The 17,357-nt window shown below is 45.3% G+C and overlaps 1 protein-coding gene across 2 annotated transcripts in view; it reads left to right on the top strand.

Moving 5' to 3' along the window:
* Nucleotides 1-17,357, top strand: part of LOC123021018 (zinc finger protein with KRAB and SCAN domains 1-like) — a 32,420-nt gene that overhangs the window by 3,046 nt on the left and 12,017 nt on the right. For both annotated transcript variants that reach the window (XM_044425391.1, XM_044425392.1), the window contains exons 2-5: nt 9,435-10,384; nt 11,632-11,752; nt 12,913-12,995; nt 16,004-16,130. In XM_044425391.1, the coding sequence (XP_044281326.1) occupies nt 9,659-10,384; nt 11,632-11,752; nt 12,913-12,995; nt 16,004-16,130 (1,057 nt within the window). In that variant the 5' untranslated portion in view covers nt 9,435-9,658. The remainder of the gene's footprint in view (nt 1-9,434; nt 10,385-11,631; nt 11,753-12,912; nt 12,996-16,003; nt 16,131-17,357) is intronic.

The raw sequence follows: 17,357 nt of genomic DNA, 5'->3' as shown, positions 1-17,357 counted from the left end.
ATATTGAAAGCAGTGTGGTAGTTGTTCACCCATTTTTAATCTTAAAGTTGCTACACTTAACCAAGTTTCATATGTTCATAACATTATTATGTGTGGAATCAGCTCCCCAAAGAGGTGTACTTGACACCCACTCTTTGTTCCCACCAGTGGCACAGGAAAACCGTTTTTATTTTCCCAATATTGTAATAGTGAGATTTTTATTTCCATTCTTTACTGTATTCTACTACTGCACATCTAGATTGATGTAGTCGCAGTTGGGGTGGGTGGATCATTGTCATATTGTCATATTGTATTTATTTATTTATTTAGGGAACTTCTATGCCGCCCCATTCGCTGAAGCCTCGGGGCGGCTCACAACCATAAATAAATAGAATCCTATAAAGCAATATAAATTATATTATATAAAACAATATAAATAAATAATATTAACAATTAAAATAACGTTTGAATAAAAAGGTCTTCGCCTGGCGCTGAAAAATAACGACGGCGCCAGGCAGACCTCTCTGGGGAGCGCATTCCATAGATTGGGTGCCACCACAGAGAAGGCCCTCCTCCGGGTACTCACCCTCCTAATATCTTTCACGGAGGGTTCCTGGAGAAGGGCCTCTGCTGCAGATCTCAAGGGGCGACTGGGCATATATGGACGTAAGCGCTCCTTCAGGTAACCAGGACCCAAGCCGTTTAGGGCTTTATAGGTCATCACCAACACCTTGAATTGGGCCCAGACTTCAATGGGAAGCCAGTGCAGCTGATGGAGGACTGGAGTCATGTGAACATAACGCCCCGTCCCCATCAGCAGCCTGGCAGTTCTATTTTGAACCAATTGAAGTATCCGGACCGTCTTCAAGGGCAGCCCCACGTACAGCGTGTTACAGAAGTCAAGTTGGGAAGTCATCAACGTGTGTGTCACTCTCGCCAGACAGTCGTTCTCCAGGTAGGGGTGCAGCTGATGGATCAGCCGAAGCTGAAAGAAAGCACTCCTCGCCACCGCTGTCACCTGAGCTTCTAGTGAAAGCTCTGGGTCGAGGAGCACTCCTAAGCTGCGGACCATGTCCCTAAGAGGGAGTGCAACCCCATTCAGGACTAGGTTCAATTCACCTTCCCCGAAGCCCGATCCACCAACCAACAGGACCTCCGTCTTGTCTGGATTGAGCTTCAGTTTATTGGCCCTCATCCAGCCCATTACCTCAGCCCGGCACTGGTTCAGCACAGCCACTGCCTCACCTGGATTGGCGGAGAACGAGAGGTAGAGCTGGGTATCAACAGCGTACTGATGATTCCGCAGCCCACACCTCCTGATGACCTCGCCCAGCGGTTTCATGTAGACGTTAAACAGCAAAGGGGACAAAATGGATCCTTGCGGTACTCCATGGCATAGCTGCCATGGCGCAGAGCCATAGTCCCCCAGCACCACCTTCTGGAATCGGCCATTGAAATTGGAGCAGAACCACCGCCATGTGGTGCCTCCAACTCCCAATCCCGCTAGCCTATCCAGAAGGATACCATGGTCGATGGTATCGAAAGCCACTGAGAGGTCCAGAAGAACCAACAAGGATGCACTCCCCCTGTCCTCCCTGCACAGGTCATTGTACAGGGCGACCAAGGCAGATTCAGTACCGGGTCTGAAGCCGGACTGAAATGGGTCCAGATAATCAGTCTCATCCAAGAGTGCTTGGAGTTGTCCTGCCACCACCCACTCCAACACCTTGCCCAGAAACGGGATGCTGGCCACTGGTCTATAATTAATTGTTAAAACATATGATCTGGCCAGGGCAACTTCTTCTTCCTTCTCTTTCTCCTCCTATATTTTTATTTACTTATTTTATACTGATAATTTTAATTTTATATTTGTAACTCAATGTATTTTTTGTATTTTTGTATTTAATGGTAATTTATTATGTTCTATTGTATTTCAATGTATTTTATTGTGTTGTAAGCCGCCCCGAGGTTTTGGCAAGGGGCGGCATAGAAATGTAATAATAATAATAATAATAATAATAATAATAATAATAATTAGTGGCCATCTCTGGATCCAGTGACGCTTTCTTCAGAACCGGTCATATTACCGCCTCCTTTAAAGGGGCAGGCACCCGACCCTCCCTCAGAGAGGCGTTAACCACTTCCAGGATCCAGGTCCCAATCCCGTGCTTTATTAACCAAGATGGGCAAGGGTCCAATAGGCAAGTGGTGGGACGTACTCGTCCAAGCACCTTGTCCACATCATCACGCCGCAATAACTGAAATTCATCCATTAATTTTGGACCAGATAGTGACATTGGTATCTCCCCAGAAGCCTCTGAATCACTAGTAGAGTCTAGCCCATGACGAATCTGAGCGATTTTCTCTCTGAAATGCTTGGCAAAGTTATCACAGCGAGCCTTCGAGGGTGGAATCAGATCTTTCTTAGGGCCAGGACGGCCCAGCCCTTATATGAATTGTATTATTGTGATTTTATGACAGCTGTGTTATATTAATTGTATCTTTTGATTTTGTGAACTGCCTGGGGAGCCATTGAGCTGATGGACCATATAGGAAAAAATATTAAATAAATAATACAATATCATTTCCCTGAGAGTGTCACTGATTTTAAAGTCAGTATGATAAATTAGTGATGCCTAGTGTGTCTGATAGGTCATAGTATATATCTCAGTGGAATTGTGACATCAGTTTGCCAAGCTCTTTTCCATGGCTGGTGTTTAAAATTATTGTATGACTTATTATTATCCCCAAATATAATACTAATATATTAGCAAATGTTAAGACCTCCTTTTTCATATGGTTGTTGTATTGTCTTGAAGCAAATCTGGCAGTTCCTCATAACCCTAAGAAATGTACCATCATTGCTGCAGGGGCATCTGTTAACTTTATCCACTAAGTTTCCTGTTGTAATATTTCTCATAACACATGATAAATGGGGCAGAAACATTTTTTCATAGAAGCATAGAATAGGGGTTGGAAGGGGTCATGAAGACCATTGGGTCCACCCCCCTGCTGAACTTAAACTATTCCACTCAGATGGCTGCCCAGTTTCTTTTTGAATGTCTCCATGGTGAGAGAGCCCCCCACCTCTCCAGGCAGCTGGTTCCACTGTCGTGTTACTCTGACAGTAAGGAAGCTTTTCCTGATGTCCAGCTTGAATCTGGGTTGTCACAGCTTGAGCTGATTATTCTGTGTCCTATACTACCAGCAAGAAGAGATCTTGACCTTCCTTTTTGTAACAGCCTTTGAGGTACCTCTAGAGGGATATCAGGTCCCCCCTCAGTCTTTTCTTCTCAAGGCTGAACATGCCCAGTTCTCTCAGTCTCTCCTCACAGGGCAGTAATTTCCAAACCCTGGATCATTTTTGTTGCCCTCCTCTGCACCCTTTCTAATTTTATTGCATCTTTCTTAAATCTTGCTGCCCAGAACTGGACACAGTATTTCAGGTGAGGTCTGACTAGTGTGGTGTATAGAGGAACTACTACTTCTTGTGATTTGGAAGTAATACTTCTCAAAATAGCATTTGACCTTTTGGCAGCTGCATCGCATTGTTGGCTCATGTTTAGCCTATTGTCCACAATTATTCCAAGATCTTTTTCTTTTTCAGTTCTGTTGAGTCACATATTCCCCATTTTGTATCAATGCATTTGGTTTCTTTTTCCTAGGTGGAGGATTTGGCACGTGTCCTTATTGAATCTCATTCTGCTGCTTTCAGCCCAGTGTTCAAGTTTATCAAAATCATCCTAGATCTTCATTCTGTCTTCTAGCGTGTTGGGTATTCCACCCAGTTTTGTATCATCTGCAGATCTGATTATCTGTCCTTGTACTTTCTCATCCAAATCATTAATAAAGATGTTGAGGAGCACTGGGCCCAGGACTGAACCCTGTGGCACCCCACGAGTTACCTCCCTCCAATATGAGAAGGTGCCATTGATGAGCGCTCTTTGTGTCCGATTCAGCAGCCAATTTTGGATCTACCTGATAGTTTTTCTATCTAGTTCAGTTTTTGCTAATTTGCTTATCTGAATGCCGTGTAGCACTTTGTTGAAAGCTTTGCTAAAGTCTAGGTAGATTATGTTCAGTGTTCCCTCTCTCCATTTGGGAGGTTACTCAGTCAAAAACAGAGATTAAATTAGTCTGACGGGATTTATTTTTGATAAATCCTTGTTGGCTTCTGTGGATCACGGCATTTTCTTCAAGACATTTGCAGACAGATTTCTAAAATAATTTGCTCCAGAATTTTTCCAGGGATTGATGTCAACCTAACTGGTCTGTAGTTCCCAGGTTCATCTTTTTTCCCCTTTTTGAAGATAGGGACGACGCATGTCAGGAATCTCTTGGAGGGGCCATGCTTGGCAGAGTTTGTCTCCCAGCATATAATCTGGGAAATTGTAATCCCCCATGATGACTAATCATTCTTCTTGGAAACCCTGACAAGTCGCTTTTTGAAAGTTGCATCCTTGTTCTTTTTTTGACTGGGTGATCGGTTATAGACGCCAATAACTATGTTTTTCTTATTTTTTGCTCCCTTTAAATTAAGTCAGATGTTTTCGAAGGGGATACGAAGTTCCACTCGTATTTCTGTGCAGATGCATGTGTCTCTTATGTATACTGCAACTCCACCTCCCTTTTTTGCCTTTTCTGTTTTTCCTAAACAGGTTGTATCCATCAATAGTAGAGTTCCAGTCATGTGAGTTGTCCCACCAAGTTTTGGTTATTCCTATAAGATCATAACTGCCCTTGTGTACTATGAGCTCAAGTTCATGCTGTTTGTTTCCCATACTCTGGGCACTGGTATAGAGACATCAACGTTCATTCTCGCTGCACTGTATTTTTCTTCCTCCGCTTTTTGGGAGACTGGTGTTGGGCCTTTCTTGAGGTTTTTCCTCTGTTGAGATAGGTCTTTGCCAGGTGATGGAATGCCACGCTGAACATCTTGCTCCCCTATATGTTTTCATTTAAAGCCCTTCTGATGAACCTTTTCATGTAGTGGCCACGAATCTGCTTCCCGTTGTTTGTGAGGTGCAGCCCATCATTTGCCAGGAGTCCATCTTCCAGGAACCTTACCTTGTGGTCCCAGAATCCAGATCTCTCTTTGCGGCACCACCATCATATAGCCAGTCATTCTCTTGAAGGATTTTTCTTTCCCTAACACTTCCTCTTCCACATACTTGGTGGTGGACTACAGTGGTCTATGTAGCTTACGAACTTAATCCACGACTCTGGTCGCTACCCAAATTAGTTGTGAGCCAAGTCAAATTTCCCCATAAGGTTCAATGTAATTAAGGTAAAATAAATAAATAAATAAATAAATTCTGTTCTGTAACCATTTTTTTAACTCACAAAAATTTGAAGCAAAGTGACAAAGAACAACAAAGATCACAGCCATCTCCCCCCAGCATGACTGCGATTGCGCCCGTGTTCCCTGCACAAGCGCGACCACGACTGCAGCCACAGATGGGCGCAATCTTGGGTATGCCCGGGGGGGATGGGACAGGCACAATCGCGGGCACACTTGGGGGAGGGAGACAGGTGCGATCACGAGCATGCTGGGTGGGGGGATGGGCACGATCTCGATCGTCACCCGATGCAGAGTTTACAACCTGAGGCAAAATTTTTCAGAAATTTCTGTTCGCAACCCGATTTGGTCATGAACTGAGGTTTCGTGAGCTGAGGCACCACTGTATCTGGGCCCCAGTGTTTTTTATTTCTCTCCTTCTAACCCTGATGTTTTATCAATGAAGCTTCTCATGGCAGTGTTGTTAGTTCCCTCATGGAAGAAAGGGAAGGGGTATTCGTCAGTGGGTTGTATGAGCTGTGTGAACTTGGTTATATCTTCAATCTTGGTGCCAGGGAGACAGCTTACTCGGCAATTCTCTGGGTCTTCGCGACATTCATATTTTTCCATCTTGTGCAACAGGGAATCTCCCACAGCTATCACTGTTCTCCTTTTGGTGTTGCAAACTTTGCTATCTTTTTCCTTTCTTGATTGGCCTTTTGTCTCTTTTTCAGTTCCCCAGTGTGTTGTGCAGTTCTTTCACAGTGGGTTTCTCACATGTCCCTTCCTCAAGTAACGTGAAGCAGTTTAAGAGTTCCACTGCTTCCACAGGTGTTTTCTAGGTCTTCTGCATCTAACTGCCACCCAGTTCCAGCGAGTTTTTCCCTTCCTCGTGCTTCTCTTCTGCTGCCTCAGCTTGCTGATGCTCTTTTTGCTTCTGGACTACACTTAGCCATTGCAGCTGTTGGGAAAATTTGGATAAATCCTGTCAGAAAAACATTGCTTCTGTGTGCTTTTTGCATTGTGGGATCAAATCCTTCCTTCTCAAAACCAAGCTGTCACTGTTTAAAATGACATTCCCTGCTCCTTTCTCTCACCTTTAGCTGTAAGCTACAGTAGACAGGCCATTTAGTCCAAATATACATTGTAAATAGTCATTGTTGGAATTCAAGGAAGTATCTTCCTAGCCCAGAGGCTCCATGTGCCCTGGCCAATTCAGAATGTCTAGAGTCTAGATAAGAGTCTTGAGCTCATGCACAGTTTCAGTGGCTTGAATTCACATGTCTAGGCAGACCTGGAGATGGGTTCAAGCTACTGAACTAAAGTGTCAATACAGGCAATTAGAAATATTGTAATCTCATTGCTACTGTGTGATTGACTGACATTTCTTTATCTGTTCTGTATGTGATGAGCTCAGAATCTCATTGTAAGCTCTGCATTCTGTCATCAATTGCCCTGTACCTGTGTACCTATAAATGCCCTGTAATGGTATTGAAGCTTGGCAGCAGAGTTCACCTCTGCCTGCCCGGTAATGCATGCATTATCGTGAGTACCGTGGGAACCTTGGGGTAATACAATAAAGCCTCAGATGGTCTGGATGCTTGATCTTTCCCACGAACCCGAGTTTTATTCCCACTTCTCAAATTGAGATTCTGGGGTTCTGACACAGCTCCTCTGCTCTGTCTAAAAACCCTTCATTTTGTTTTATTATCTGGAAGGTAGACACTTGCTGCTCCAGCGCTCTCACCTTTCCCTGTAACAGGGCTACCGGTGTGCAGCTGTCGCAGGCCAGCACCGCGGTGGGATCTCCTCGGCCCATTGCTTGTGCAGCTTTGGCGATTCTCCTGGCGGGGGGGCTGTGGTGGCCATTGGTGCCTTTGAACGGCTTCACTCAAGGCTAGCAACACAGTCCCACCAGGACATGGGAGTGTGTTACAAGGGAGAAAACAAGTTTGTGTGTGTGTGTGTGTGTGCAGACGGGAATGAAGGCAAAATAGAGAAGAGAAGCAAAGGGGAGAAAAATGTTAGGGACCTCCCCCACCGAACTGCTCCACCAAAGTCCTGTTTGCTCTCCCTGGTCGGTCGCTCGCTCCGTGGAAACTCGGGTGCTTGAATCCCACGGGCCCTAGACCAGCTGGGGCAGCTTCCTCTGGTTTGTTTTGCTCAGCTAGGAGTCAGGAATCGGACTGAATTACGCCACCCACAGAACTGCTGCTGGCTGATCAGGCCGCTCTCCTTCAGTTAATCAGCAACCAGCTGCTCTGGAACTTCCCTTCAATTGTCTCTTAGAAAAACAAGGCTTTTGGCTGGGCTACTGCAGGCCTGTCTCTGCTCTGCCTCTGCCTGCCTTTGTCTCCTCTTCCTGTTTGCTCTCCCGAGTCGCTCCCTCCTTCCCTACCTCCCTCCCTTGGAGCTTGGCTCCTTGTATCCCAGAGGCCCTAGACCAACTGGGACAGCTTGCTCTGCTCTGCTCTGCTAGGAGTCAAGAACCAGAATTTTTACAATTCCCAGTCTTCCCAGCCATGATACTGGTAATTGCATCTAATTCCTAAAATCTTTTTTTAATCATTGTAAGAACATGAAAGGCACCATGTTGGATCAGGCAAAAGACAATTGAATCTGGCCAACCAGCTTTCCCAGTGAGAAATCCACAAGCAGGACGTAAGTGCAACATGGGTACTCTCCCACCCATGTTCCCCAGCAACTGATGTACCTTGGCATTCTGCCTCTGATACTAGGGGGTAGCCTACAGACACCAATATCTTAGCTAATCTCCATGAATTTCTCTAGTCCCCTTTTAAAGCCATCTGAATTGGTTGACAACACTATCAAGGAGCAAATCCCATAGTTTCACTATGCATTGTGCAGAAAAGCTCTTTATCTTGCATCTCCCTCCATTCCGTTTCATGGGATGATGGGTTCTAATATTATGAGAAGGAACGAAAAATGTCTCTCTCCACTTTCTCCACACCAGGCATAAATTTGTACACTTCTGATATATCTCCCCTCACTTGCCTTGACCATAAGAACTTATTCTATATTTGACATTTTAGCTTTAAAATCTGTCATCTCTTCCTATAACAAAAAGTTGCTTCCTTCCACGATTCTGGCCACGTGCAGAGGTGGGCTGCCTGCACACACCAGTGACTGAAGAGCTTGGGCAGGCAGAGGCCTCGCACCCCTCCTGCTGGACGGAGCCTGCGGGCAGCTGTTTTGCCCCTGTGTGTACTGGGTGCTGGACTAGATGGCCCTTGGGTCTCATCCAGCAACACTTTTTTTCATGCTCTTACGTTCTTTTGATGAATTAAATGAACATTCAACAAGTATGTTCCATTCAGCACATGGTCAGAGTTTTCTTTCTTTTTCAGCTTCTTTCTTTTCTTGCTTTATTCTAACCTTTTCTTGCTTTGTTCCAATGCACCAGGTTTTTATCAGTCAAAAAGTATGGAAGGTGGGGAGTGGGTGAGAGAGAAATGCTAATTTTCTGCACAATTTCTGTGTGTTTTATTTCCCTCTCTCCTCTCCCATATATTTTTGTCTGTGGAGTTGGGATTTCTTTGTGGGTTGCAACCTGTTTCACAGGCACTTTGGAATAAGGTCTGTTGAACACGATGGGCCTTCTTACAGGTTGGATCAGGTTGGACCAATTGTGTTTTATCTGAGGAAGAGGTGATATTCATTGGTGCTACACATTCGAAGTAGGTGATACCATCTAAATCAGTTCACACATAACAATCTGCCTGATTTATCCTGCTTTACTCTGAACGAGCAGCTGCTTGCAGTGTACACGACCTGTTCATAAAACCAACCAGAAGCAAATCTTGTCTTTCAAACCTGGACTCCTGGTTTGTTGCTCCCAAGTACGTCAGGATTTGTAAGTCTGCTGATGGCTTGAAATTTATTTATTTATTTTATATGCCATCCAATTCTAAAGTCTCTGGACAGTTTACAAAAAACAAAGCAACCATATACAACAAACAACACCCAAAACCCAAAACTGATGCCTGAAGTGAGATTTGAAGAAGGGTCCCATGCAGTGGTGCATACAATTGGGGTTTATTTTTTTACTTTGCATGGAGATGTGTAGTTGAAGGGCTCCTGTATTCTGAAATATTTTATTCTTCTGCTTTGTTTTTCCTGGTACTAACTTTCTACTGCATGTGTCTCTTTAACTCAGGAAGAAATTCCCCTTTCAACTCAGGAATACCTTCACAGACTACTGGGAGCTTCTGATGGTTGCAGCTTTCTAATCATGAGGCAAATCTTTCTGATCCAGAGCAATTCCATAAGACTCTTCTAAGACTGAGCTGGTGATTTTCTTCTCTGTATTAAAGCAAAACTGGGAGGCAGAAAAGAAAGCTGCTGCAAGAGAATTCAGGAGGAGATTGAGAGGAAAAAAGAATGAAGGAGCGAAAGTCAACAGAACTGGAAGAGGGACTGGAAGGGGCGGGAAAAACCACCAGTGCTGTTCAGCCAGACTATAATGTGAAGCAACCAGGATGGGGAATGTCGCAAATGAGCAAAGGAGAACCATCCAAGGGGATGCAGCAACGCTGGGAAGTCCAATGGCAGGAGTTCCTGAAGACGCTGCAGTCTCCTCATTCAACTTGGGGGAACCTTCCACTGTCAGAGACAACTCCATGGGAAGACACCAAGGCCTTCCTGGCCTCCTTCGAGCAAGTGGCCAAGGCCTGCCGGTGGCCTAGAGCGGAGTGGGCAGCTCGGCTCCTGCCAGCACTGAGTGGGGAAGCTGAGCAGGCCTTTCAGAGTCTGGAGGCCAGAGACCGGGAGGACTATGGGAAAGTGAAGGCGGCCATCTTGCGAGGGGAGGCCCTGAGAATGGAGATGCAGCGCCAGCTCTTCCGGCAGTTCTGCTGCCAGGAGGTGGAGGACCCTCGTCGGATTCACAGCCAGCTCCAGGAGCTGTGCCGGCAGTGGCTGAAGCCGGAGCGGCACAGCAAGGAGCAGATCCTGGAGCTGCTGATCCTGGAGCAGTTCCTGGCCAGCCTGCCACCTGACCTCCAGGGCTGGATCCGAGCGGGAGGGCCGGACTCCTGTTCCCAGGCAGTGGCCCTGGCGGAGGACTTCCTGATGAGCCAGCAGGAGGCCGAAGGAGGGAAGTGGCAGGTGAGGCTTCAAAGTTTATTAACAGAAACAGAGATTGGGTTCAGACGACCCACATTTCAACAACAATCCAGGATTCAGTGACAACCCACATTCAGCCCTAGAGTGTGGATTATTGTGTTGTTTGAACCCAGCCAGGATGTGGATTGGCTTGTTGGAATTGTGGTTCTTCAGTCAGAAGCCAGTGGGGACCCCATAAGAATGAGGTTGCAGTGGATACCCAGCCACTGAGTAGTGTTTCCTTCAGAACTCCAGCCAGGAACAGAAACATCACAGCAAAGGAAAAGGACACATTCTTCCTCCCCACTCTCCTGCAGCCTTCTGCCTGCCGAGCCAGATAGCCATATAGCATGAAAGAACTTGGCTTTGGAGATATCCGCTAACACAAGACATAAATGTTTTCTTGCTATATATCTGGGTTGAGGAGGGCATTTTGGACAGTGAGAAACAGGAATTATGCTTTCTCTCTGCCCCACAACTTCTCTCCTGGGCTGGAAAGGAGAGGCGTTTGCAACATGCAACCTTGCCACTCCGATTCTGATAAATTTCTGGGCGGTTCATGTTCAGACAGCAAAGCCCTTCGCCAGTTCGTTTTTCAGCAGACACCCTTTTCATCCTTCGAGTCTGGGAATTCACGTGCAAAGGCCCTTGTCATGCTGTTCTTCTGTGCCCCAGTGTGTGTGTTTCCTTGTTCTCCTTTCACATTTCCTTGTTTCTTTCTCCACACCTGCATAATCTTGCTGCTTCTCTCTCGTGCGCCCCTTACTTACCTTTCTGCTAAGCTACACAGTCCCAGACCTGCAGAAAGAAGAACCTAGGAAGCTACCTAATCCTGAGTCATGCCATGCTGCCCATAATGGTTGCCCCTGACTGGCGGCGGCTCTCTGGAATTTCAGGCAGGAGTTTTTTGAGGCCTAAAAAATGGAGTGCAGGGGGCTTGAACCCAAGACCTTTGGTAGGCCAAGCACATGCTGCAGCACTGAGCCAAGCTTTTCTGCTGCCCTCTGAAAGCCATCCTAGGAAGACCATTGCCAGGCATGTTTGGCATCCGCAGTAACCAGGTGTCCATGGACTCAAACAGCCCCATCAGAATCCAGAATCTGTGGAAAGTTGGATTTGCAAACAGCTGCTCAGTGGGTTTTATCCCAAAGGGAATAGAATCGAAGAGTGCAGAGCGAGTCCCGTACACATCCCTGTTGCTCTCTCAGCCGCATCCCTCCGTACCATTAAGATCCCCCTCGCTGTTGCAGGGGCCCTTGCCAGATGTGTGTGTAGGCTCCGTGGAGGCCGAGGAGGTTTCATCGGAGGTGGTGCAGACACAGATCTACAAAGAAGGCAAGCAGCTCGGACAGGAAGAGATCTGTCTCTTAGGTAAGGTTTCCTTAAGTTCCTAAGTGTTCTGTATCTTGTGTGTGAGAGAGAGAGAGAATAAGGACGGGCAGCTGTCGAAGGTGGTCTGTGGGTCTACCTATAGCATTCTTGTGAGGATTTTGGCAGCATCGGTTTCTCCTGCAGGGAGCAAGAAATAACACACCCTCTGAAGTCCTTTCCTCTACCCAGTTTTGAATGTGCTGTACTTTTTGGAGGTGCCAGATCTAGAAGAGTTGAACCAGCCTTCCAAACAAACAAGCTTCTTTTAAAGCTTAGCCACAGCAGAAAGACGGCTCATCTGAAGTAGTCCATCTTCAGGCCTTAACCAAGTTTTCAGACTTTCCCAGTTTTGACTTGATTGGAACTCGGTATAATAGCATCCTTTGCAAGTCACATCCTCTGTACGATTGTTGAAGTAAATTAGACAAGACTTAAGCTGCCGGATCAAATCGGAACTGAGCAAAAGCCCTCTGAACATGCCTGAGAGGTGAGAATGCTCAGCTTGAAAAGCGACTGGATGTGGGCGAGGCACGGATGGGTGTGGATGAGTCTTCTTTTGGGGCGATCAGGTTCGGAATCCTGGACCTTGTGCAGCTGGAGTGAATTTCAGCACAGGCTCTTTGCTCCGGGCCCTCCAAACAAGCTGTTGCTGCCAACATTTACAGGTGTTGGGAGCTAGGTTTCCCCCGTCACACGTTCAAAACATCAGACCATTCTTTGGTGAAAGCTCTCTATTCTCCAGTGTACATCCAGTAAAGCAAAGAGCTCGCAAGAGCAGTTTGTTGGTGGGCCAGCCTCTTAGCTGTTTGCCACTGCTTTAGCTGGCTAACCCTTCTCTCCCAGCACCACAATACAGGGTCGGGGTCGTACGAGGCTCATCTGGCTCCTGGGGCTGTCGTCCCACACCCCCTCCCCACAGTTGCAGGCTCTGGCTTTTCTCAGGGTCCTCCTGAGCACCTGGAGGGATGGCCTTGAGATAAGCCCTTCCGGTCTCTTCCATCTTGATCCCTGGTGGCGCCTTTTCCCAGGGCTCGTCCGCTGCCGCATGGGGAGGCTTTGCGTTTCTCCAGCCCTGAAACACACAGCAAGAACAACAGCCTCTTTCCTTCCAACAGGGGTGGGCAGTTTCTTCTTCTAAAATCTCCTCTCATTCTTTGCAGAGAGCGGAATCAAATGCCCCAGTCTTTCCAGCTCATCGCTAATTCCCGAAGGGCAGGAGATGAGCGGAGCCGGGCCAAGCGAGGTGCGTGTCTTGGGTTGTTATGCGCAGCGCTCAGAATCACAGCATATGCCAGCTCTCGCCAACCTGCTGCCCTCGAAGCGTGTTTGACTTCCAGGGTTCCTGACCAGTGTTCATAGTGGCTGGGGATGATAGGAGTTGGTTCAATTCATATGAAGGGGACCAAGTCACGCAATTAATGCATAAGATTATGAGCCATCCAGAGACTCAGTGTGACTGGACAGTCTAAAAATACCCCAAATAAATAAATCATGAGAACTTCCACTGTAGAACAATTTGTTTTTGTGAATAAGCCGCCCCGAGGCTTCGGCAAGGGGCGGCATAGAAATGTTATAATAATAATAATAATAATAATAATAATAATAAAAAATAACTAATTGCCATGAAAGACGTCCTTTAAATGTTCTTAATAATATTTCAAAGCACTTGGCAGCCATATTCATGCTGTAATAACCTTGTAAGGGTTGTTTGTATTATAGAATCATAGCGCTGGAAGGGACCATTAGTTTCGCCTCCTGTTTGATGCAGAAATCCAGTTTAAAGCATCCGCAGGGAATAGTTGTCCAGTCATTGCTTGCATACTTTCAGTCATAAAGAGCTCTTTTATCTCAGGATTAGGAATGTTAGCCCTAAAGTTCAACCAGAATCTGCCTTCTGGTAACATAAGCCCACGATTTGTGTCTTGGATGAAAGAGAACAGGTTATGCCCCTCTTTTGCATAAGAACCCTTTATGTACCAGAAAACTGCTGTTATATTCCCCCTTCCAGGATTCTCTTAAGTCTCAAGATCACCAATTCCTTTGCTCTTTCTTCATAGGAAAGTTGTTTCTAGTTTCATGATCTGCTTTGTTGCCCTTTTCTGAGCTTGTTCCAGTTTGTCTAAATCCTTCTTAAGGTGTGGTGGATAATCTCCCATAAGGCAGTCGGGATGAATGAGGGAGTCCAAAAGAGACTAATCCAAGGACTAAAAGAGTGCCAAGAACCACTTTGTGTCTTCATAGCAGAGGCAAGAGTCCAACCAGGAATTTCCTAGTTCACAGCTTAGCCATTACTCCATATCAGGTCTCATTTATTCATTCATTCATTCATTCATTCATTCATTCATAATATTTATATGCTGTCCTATCGCGAAGGCCTCAGGACGGCTTACATAAATGAAATAATATAAAACATAACACAAATGAATTACAGGCCCACACTGGTTGCAGTTAAAAACATATAAGAACCAATATTAAAACTTATCAAAATATCGTTGAAATAAAAAGGTCTTAACCTGGCGCCGAAAAACAAATAACAATGGCGCCAGGCGGACCAATGGGGAGCGCATTCCATTTGCTTACATGTATTTTTAATTTAATGTTTATATTTTTGATTTATATTATAATTATTTTAACTTAGTGTTGTAAGCCGCCCCGAGGCTTCGGCGAATGGGGTGGCATAAACATGTTTTAATAAATAATAAAAAAATCCCTTTAACTGGTTGCTGATCAATCTGCATTCTGATTTGCTCTGGGGGAAATTATGCAGGCCAGACTTTCAAACACACACGTGCTATACTTCAAGCATTCCCAAAATCCTACAATGAACCGTCACATCCTGACATCTTGTTTCTAGTTCTCATGTGTGCCAAGGATAAGTCCAGTGAGACCCCGTGTGATACATGGCCTGCCATTTTGACCTCCGGGTTCCACATTTTTCCACCTCTGCAGTGTTTTTCTTTTGCATCATGAAGCAAAGAAACACGCAGCCTGCTTTCTTTTCCAGACAATTTAAGATGGGCCTTGGGAAAAGAAACCTACAAAGAAGAGAACAAGCTAAAAGAACCTTCATGATGCTTTTTGGGTGGGTGGGACAATCCTTAGTGTGGTGGTCAGGCAGTTAAAAAAAAGCAAAGCCCTACTCTGATCCATTTTTTTTAAGTTCCTCCACTAAGAAGTTGTCTGCAGGTTATTAACTTACGTATTGTATTTAAATCCTGCCTTTTCTTCCTGCAAGAAATCCAAAGTGGCTCCCATGACCCTCCCTCCCATCACATTTGTTGTCAACACTACATTTTTTAATTTTATTTTTATTTATTAAAACATTCTATGCTGCCCCATTTGCCGAAGCCTCGGGGCGGCTCACAACATAAAATATAATACATAAATTAACAATATAAAATAAGTCGCCCTGGCCAGATAAAATAAACAAATAATATTAGCAATTAAAATGACGTTTAAATAAAAAGGTCTTCGCCTGGCATCGTACGGAAATGAATTCCATATTGGATTCTCCACTGTAGGAAGAAATCTTTCCTTTTTTTCCTCTTCTGAATCTTCCCCCCCCATCAGCTTCATAGTGGGGTGTAGTGGTTACGAGCATGGGATTGGGACTCTGACGACCTGGGTTCTAGTCCCCGCTCAGCCATGGAGCCAACTGGGTGAATTTGGCCAGTCACAGACTCTCAGCCCAACCTACCTCACAGGGTTGTTGTTGTGGGGATAAGATGGAGGAGGAGAGATGATGTAAGCTGCCTTGAGCCCTTTGTAGGAAAAAGGCAGGATATAAATCCAAAAATAAATAAATAAATAAATAAATAAATAAATAAATAAATAAATAAGGCCCCTTTGGGTTCTCATATTATAGGAGAGGAAGAAAACGGTTTCCATCTACTTTCTTCATGCCAGGCATAATTTTGTGTGCTTCTGTCATTTCTTGCTTGCTTTTTCCCCTAAGCTAAACAACTGCAGTTTATGGAAACATTCCTGCCTGGGCATATTCACTCCAGCACAGGTGATCTGGAAGGGGTGGTTTATAAACACCCCCCCACACACACACTAATTATCCTTTGCACAGATTATCAGCTACAACAAGAATGTTAGTGGAAGGAGTTCTCCTCTTTGTTTTAATTGGGTTGATGGGTTGGCAACCTACTTAACGATTCTGCATTTTGGAGGACAAGGACCTGGACTTCGGCTTGTAGATTAACACAGCTTCTTATGCAGTTGGTGGGGATTGCTTTGTGTTTGCAGAGACTCCTGAACCTCAAGGAGACGGGCGTGTCTTTGCATGTGGTGGAACGGACCCTGGCCCAGCCCGGCCAGCAGACCCTGTTCTGGCAAGTCCTGCCGGAGGAAGATGGAAACATTCAGTCTTTTGGTAAGGGACCCTCAAGTCCAGCAAGCATCCGATGGGGAACTTTTTCAAATGAGAAAAAGGTAGCTAGAAATGCAAAAAGAGAGGGACCCATTCACATTCTCTGTATGATAAAAAAGTATCATACGGTTGATCCTTAATAGCAGATTCACATGGTTCTCAAGCGGAGCTGCGAATGGCTCCCATAGAAAGGGTATGAGAGGAGAGCCGAGTAATTAAACCTTTCAGAAGTATTGAAAGTGTCATGAGAAATGCTCTTAGTTCTGTAAAGCTTGCCTCAGTGAAAGTGTGTGGTTCGTGGATGTGTGCAATTTGCAAAATTTACTATGCCCAGGAGCAGAATCTGACTAGGTTCAGATGACACAATAGACCATATTCAGGGGTTAAGTTCAGGTGGCCTTTGTGGGTTGTCTCTCTTGGAATGTGGACTATCGTGTTGCCTCAACCTAGTGGAGATCAGTGTGAAGAAAAACCTGCATTCCATAACCCAACAATAAGCCATGGGTTCTCTCTATGCAGTCTTGGTGGTTAACAAGCCGTGGGAACCCAGTGCAGCTGGGTTCAGAGAACAGGATAACCCAACAGTTATTACTATTATTATTATTATTATTATTATTATTATTATTATTATAACATTTCTATGCCGCCCCTTGCCGAAACCTCGGGGTGGCTTACAACACAATAAAATACATTGAAATACAATAGGACATAATAAATTACCGTTAAATACAAAAATACAAAAAATACACTGAGTTACAAATATAAAAGTAAAATTATCAGTATAAAATAAGTAAATAAAAATATAGGAGGAGAAAAGAGAAGGAAGAAGAAGTTGCCCTGGCCAGATCTATGTTTTAACAATTAAAATGATGTTTAAATAAAAAGGTCTTTACCTGGCGCCGAAAAACCAGTAACGACGGTGCCAGGCGGACCTCTTTGGGGAGTGAATTCCATAGGTTGGGCGCCACCGCAGAGAAAGCCCTCCTCTGGGTACTTACTCTCCTAATTTCTTTCATGGAAGGTTCCCGGAGAAGGGACTCTCCCGCAGATCTCAAAGGGCGGTCGGGCATATACGGACGTAAGCGCTCATTCAGGTAGCCAGGACCCAAGCCGTTTAGGGCTTTATAGGTCATAATCACCTTGAATTGGGCCCGGGCTTCAATGGGAAGCCAGTGAAGCTGACGGAGGACTGGAGTCATGTGAGCATAACGCCCCCGTCCCCGTCAGCAA

Source organism: Varanus komodoensis, unplaced genomic scaffold (assembly GCF_004798865.1).
Source record: "Varanus komodoensis strain SLA01 unplaced genomic scaffold, ASM479886v1 scaffold151, whole genome shotgun sequence".
In the NCBI taxonomy this organism is placed as follows: domain Eukaryota; kingdom Metazoa; phylum Chordata; class Lepidosauria; order Squamata; family Varanidae; genus Varanus; species Varanus komodoensis.
The sequence above is the reverse complement of the archived record's forward strand: the minus strand, read 5'-3'. Positions and strand labels throughout refer to the sequence as shown.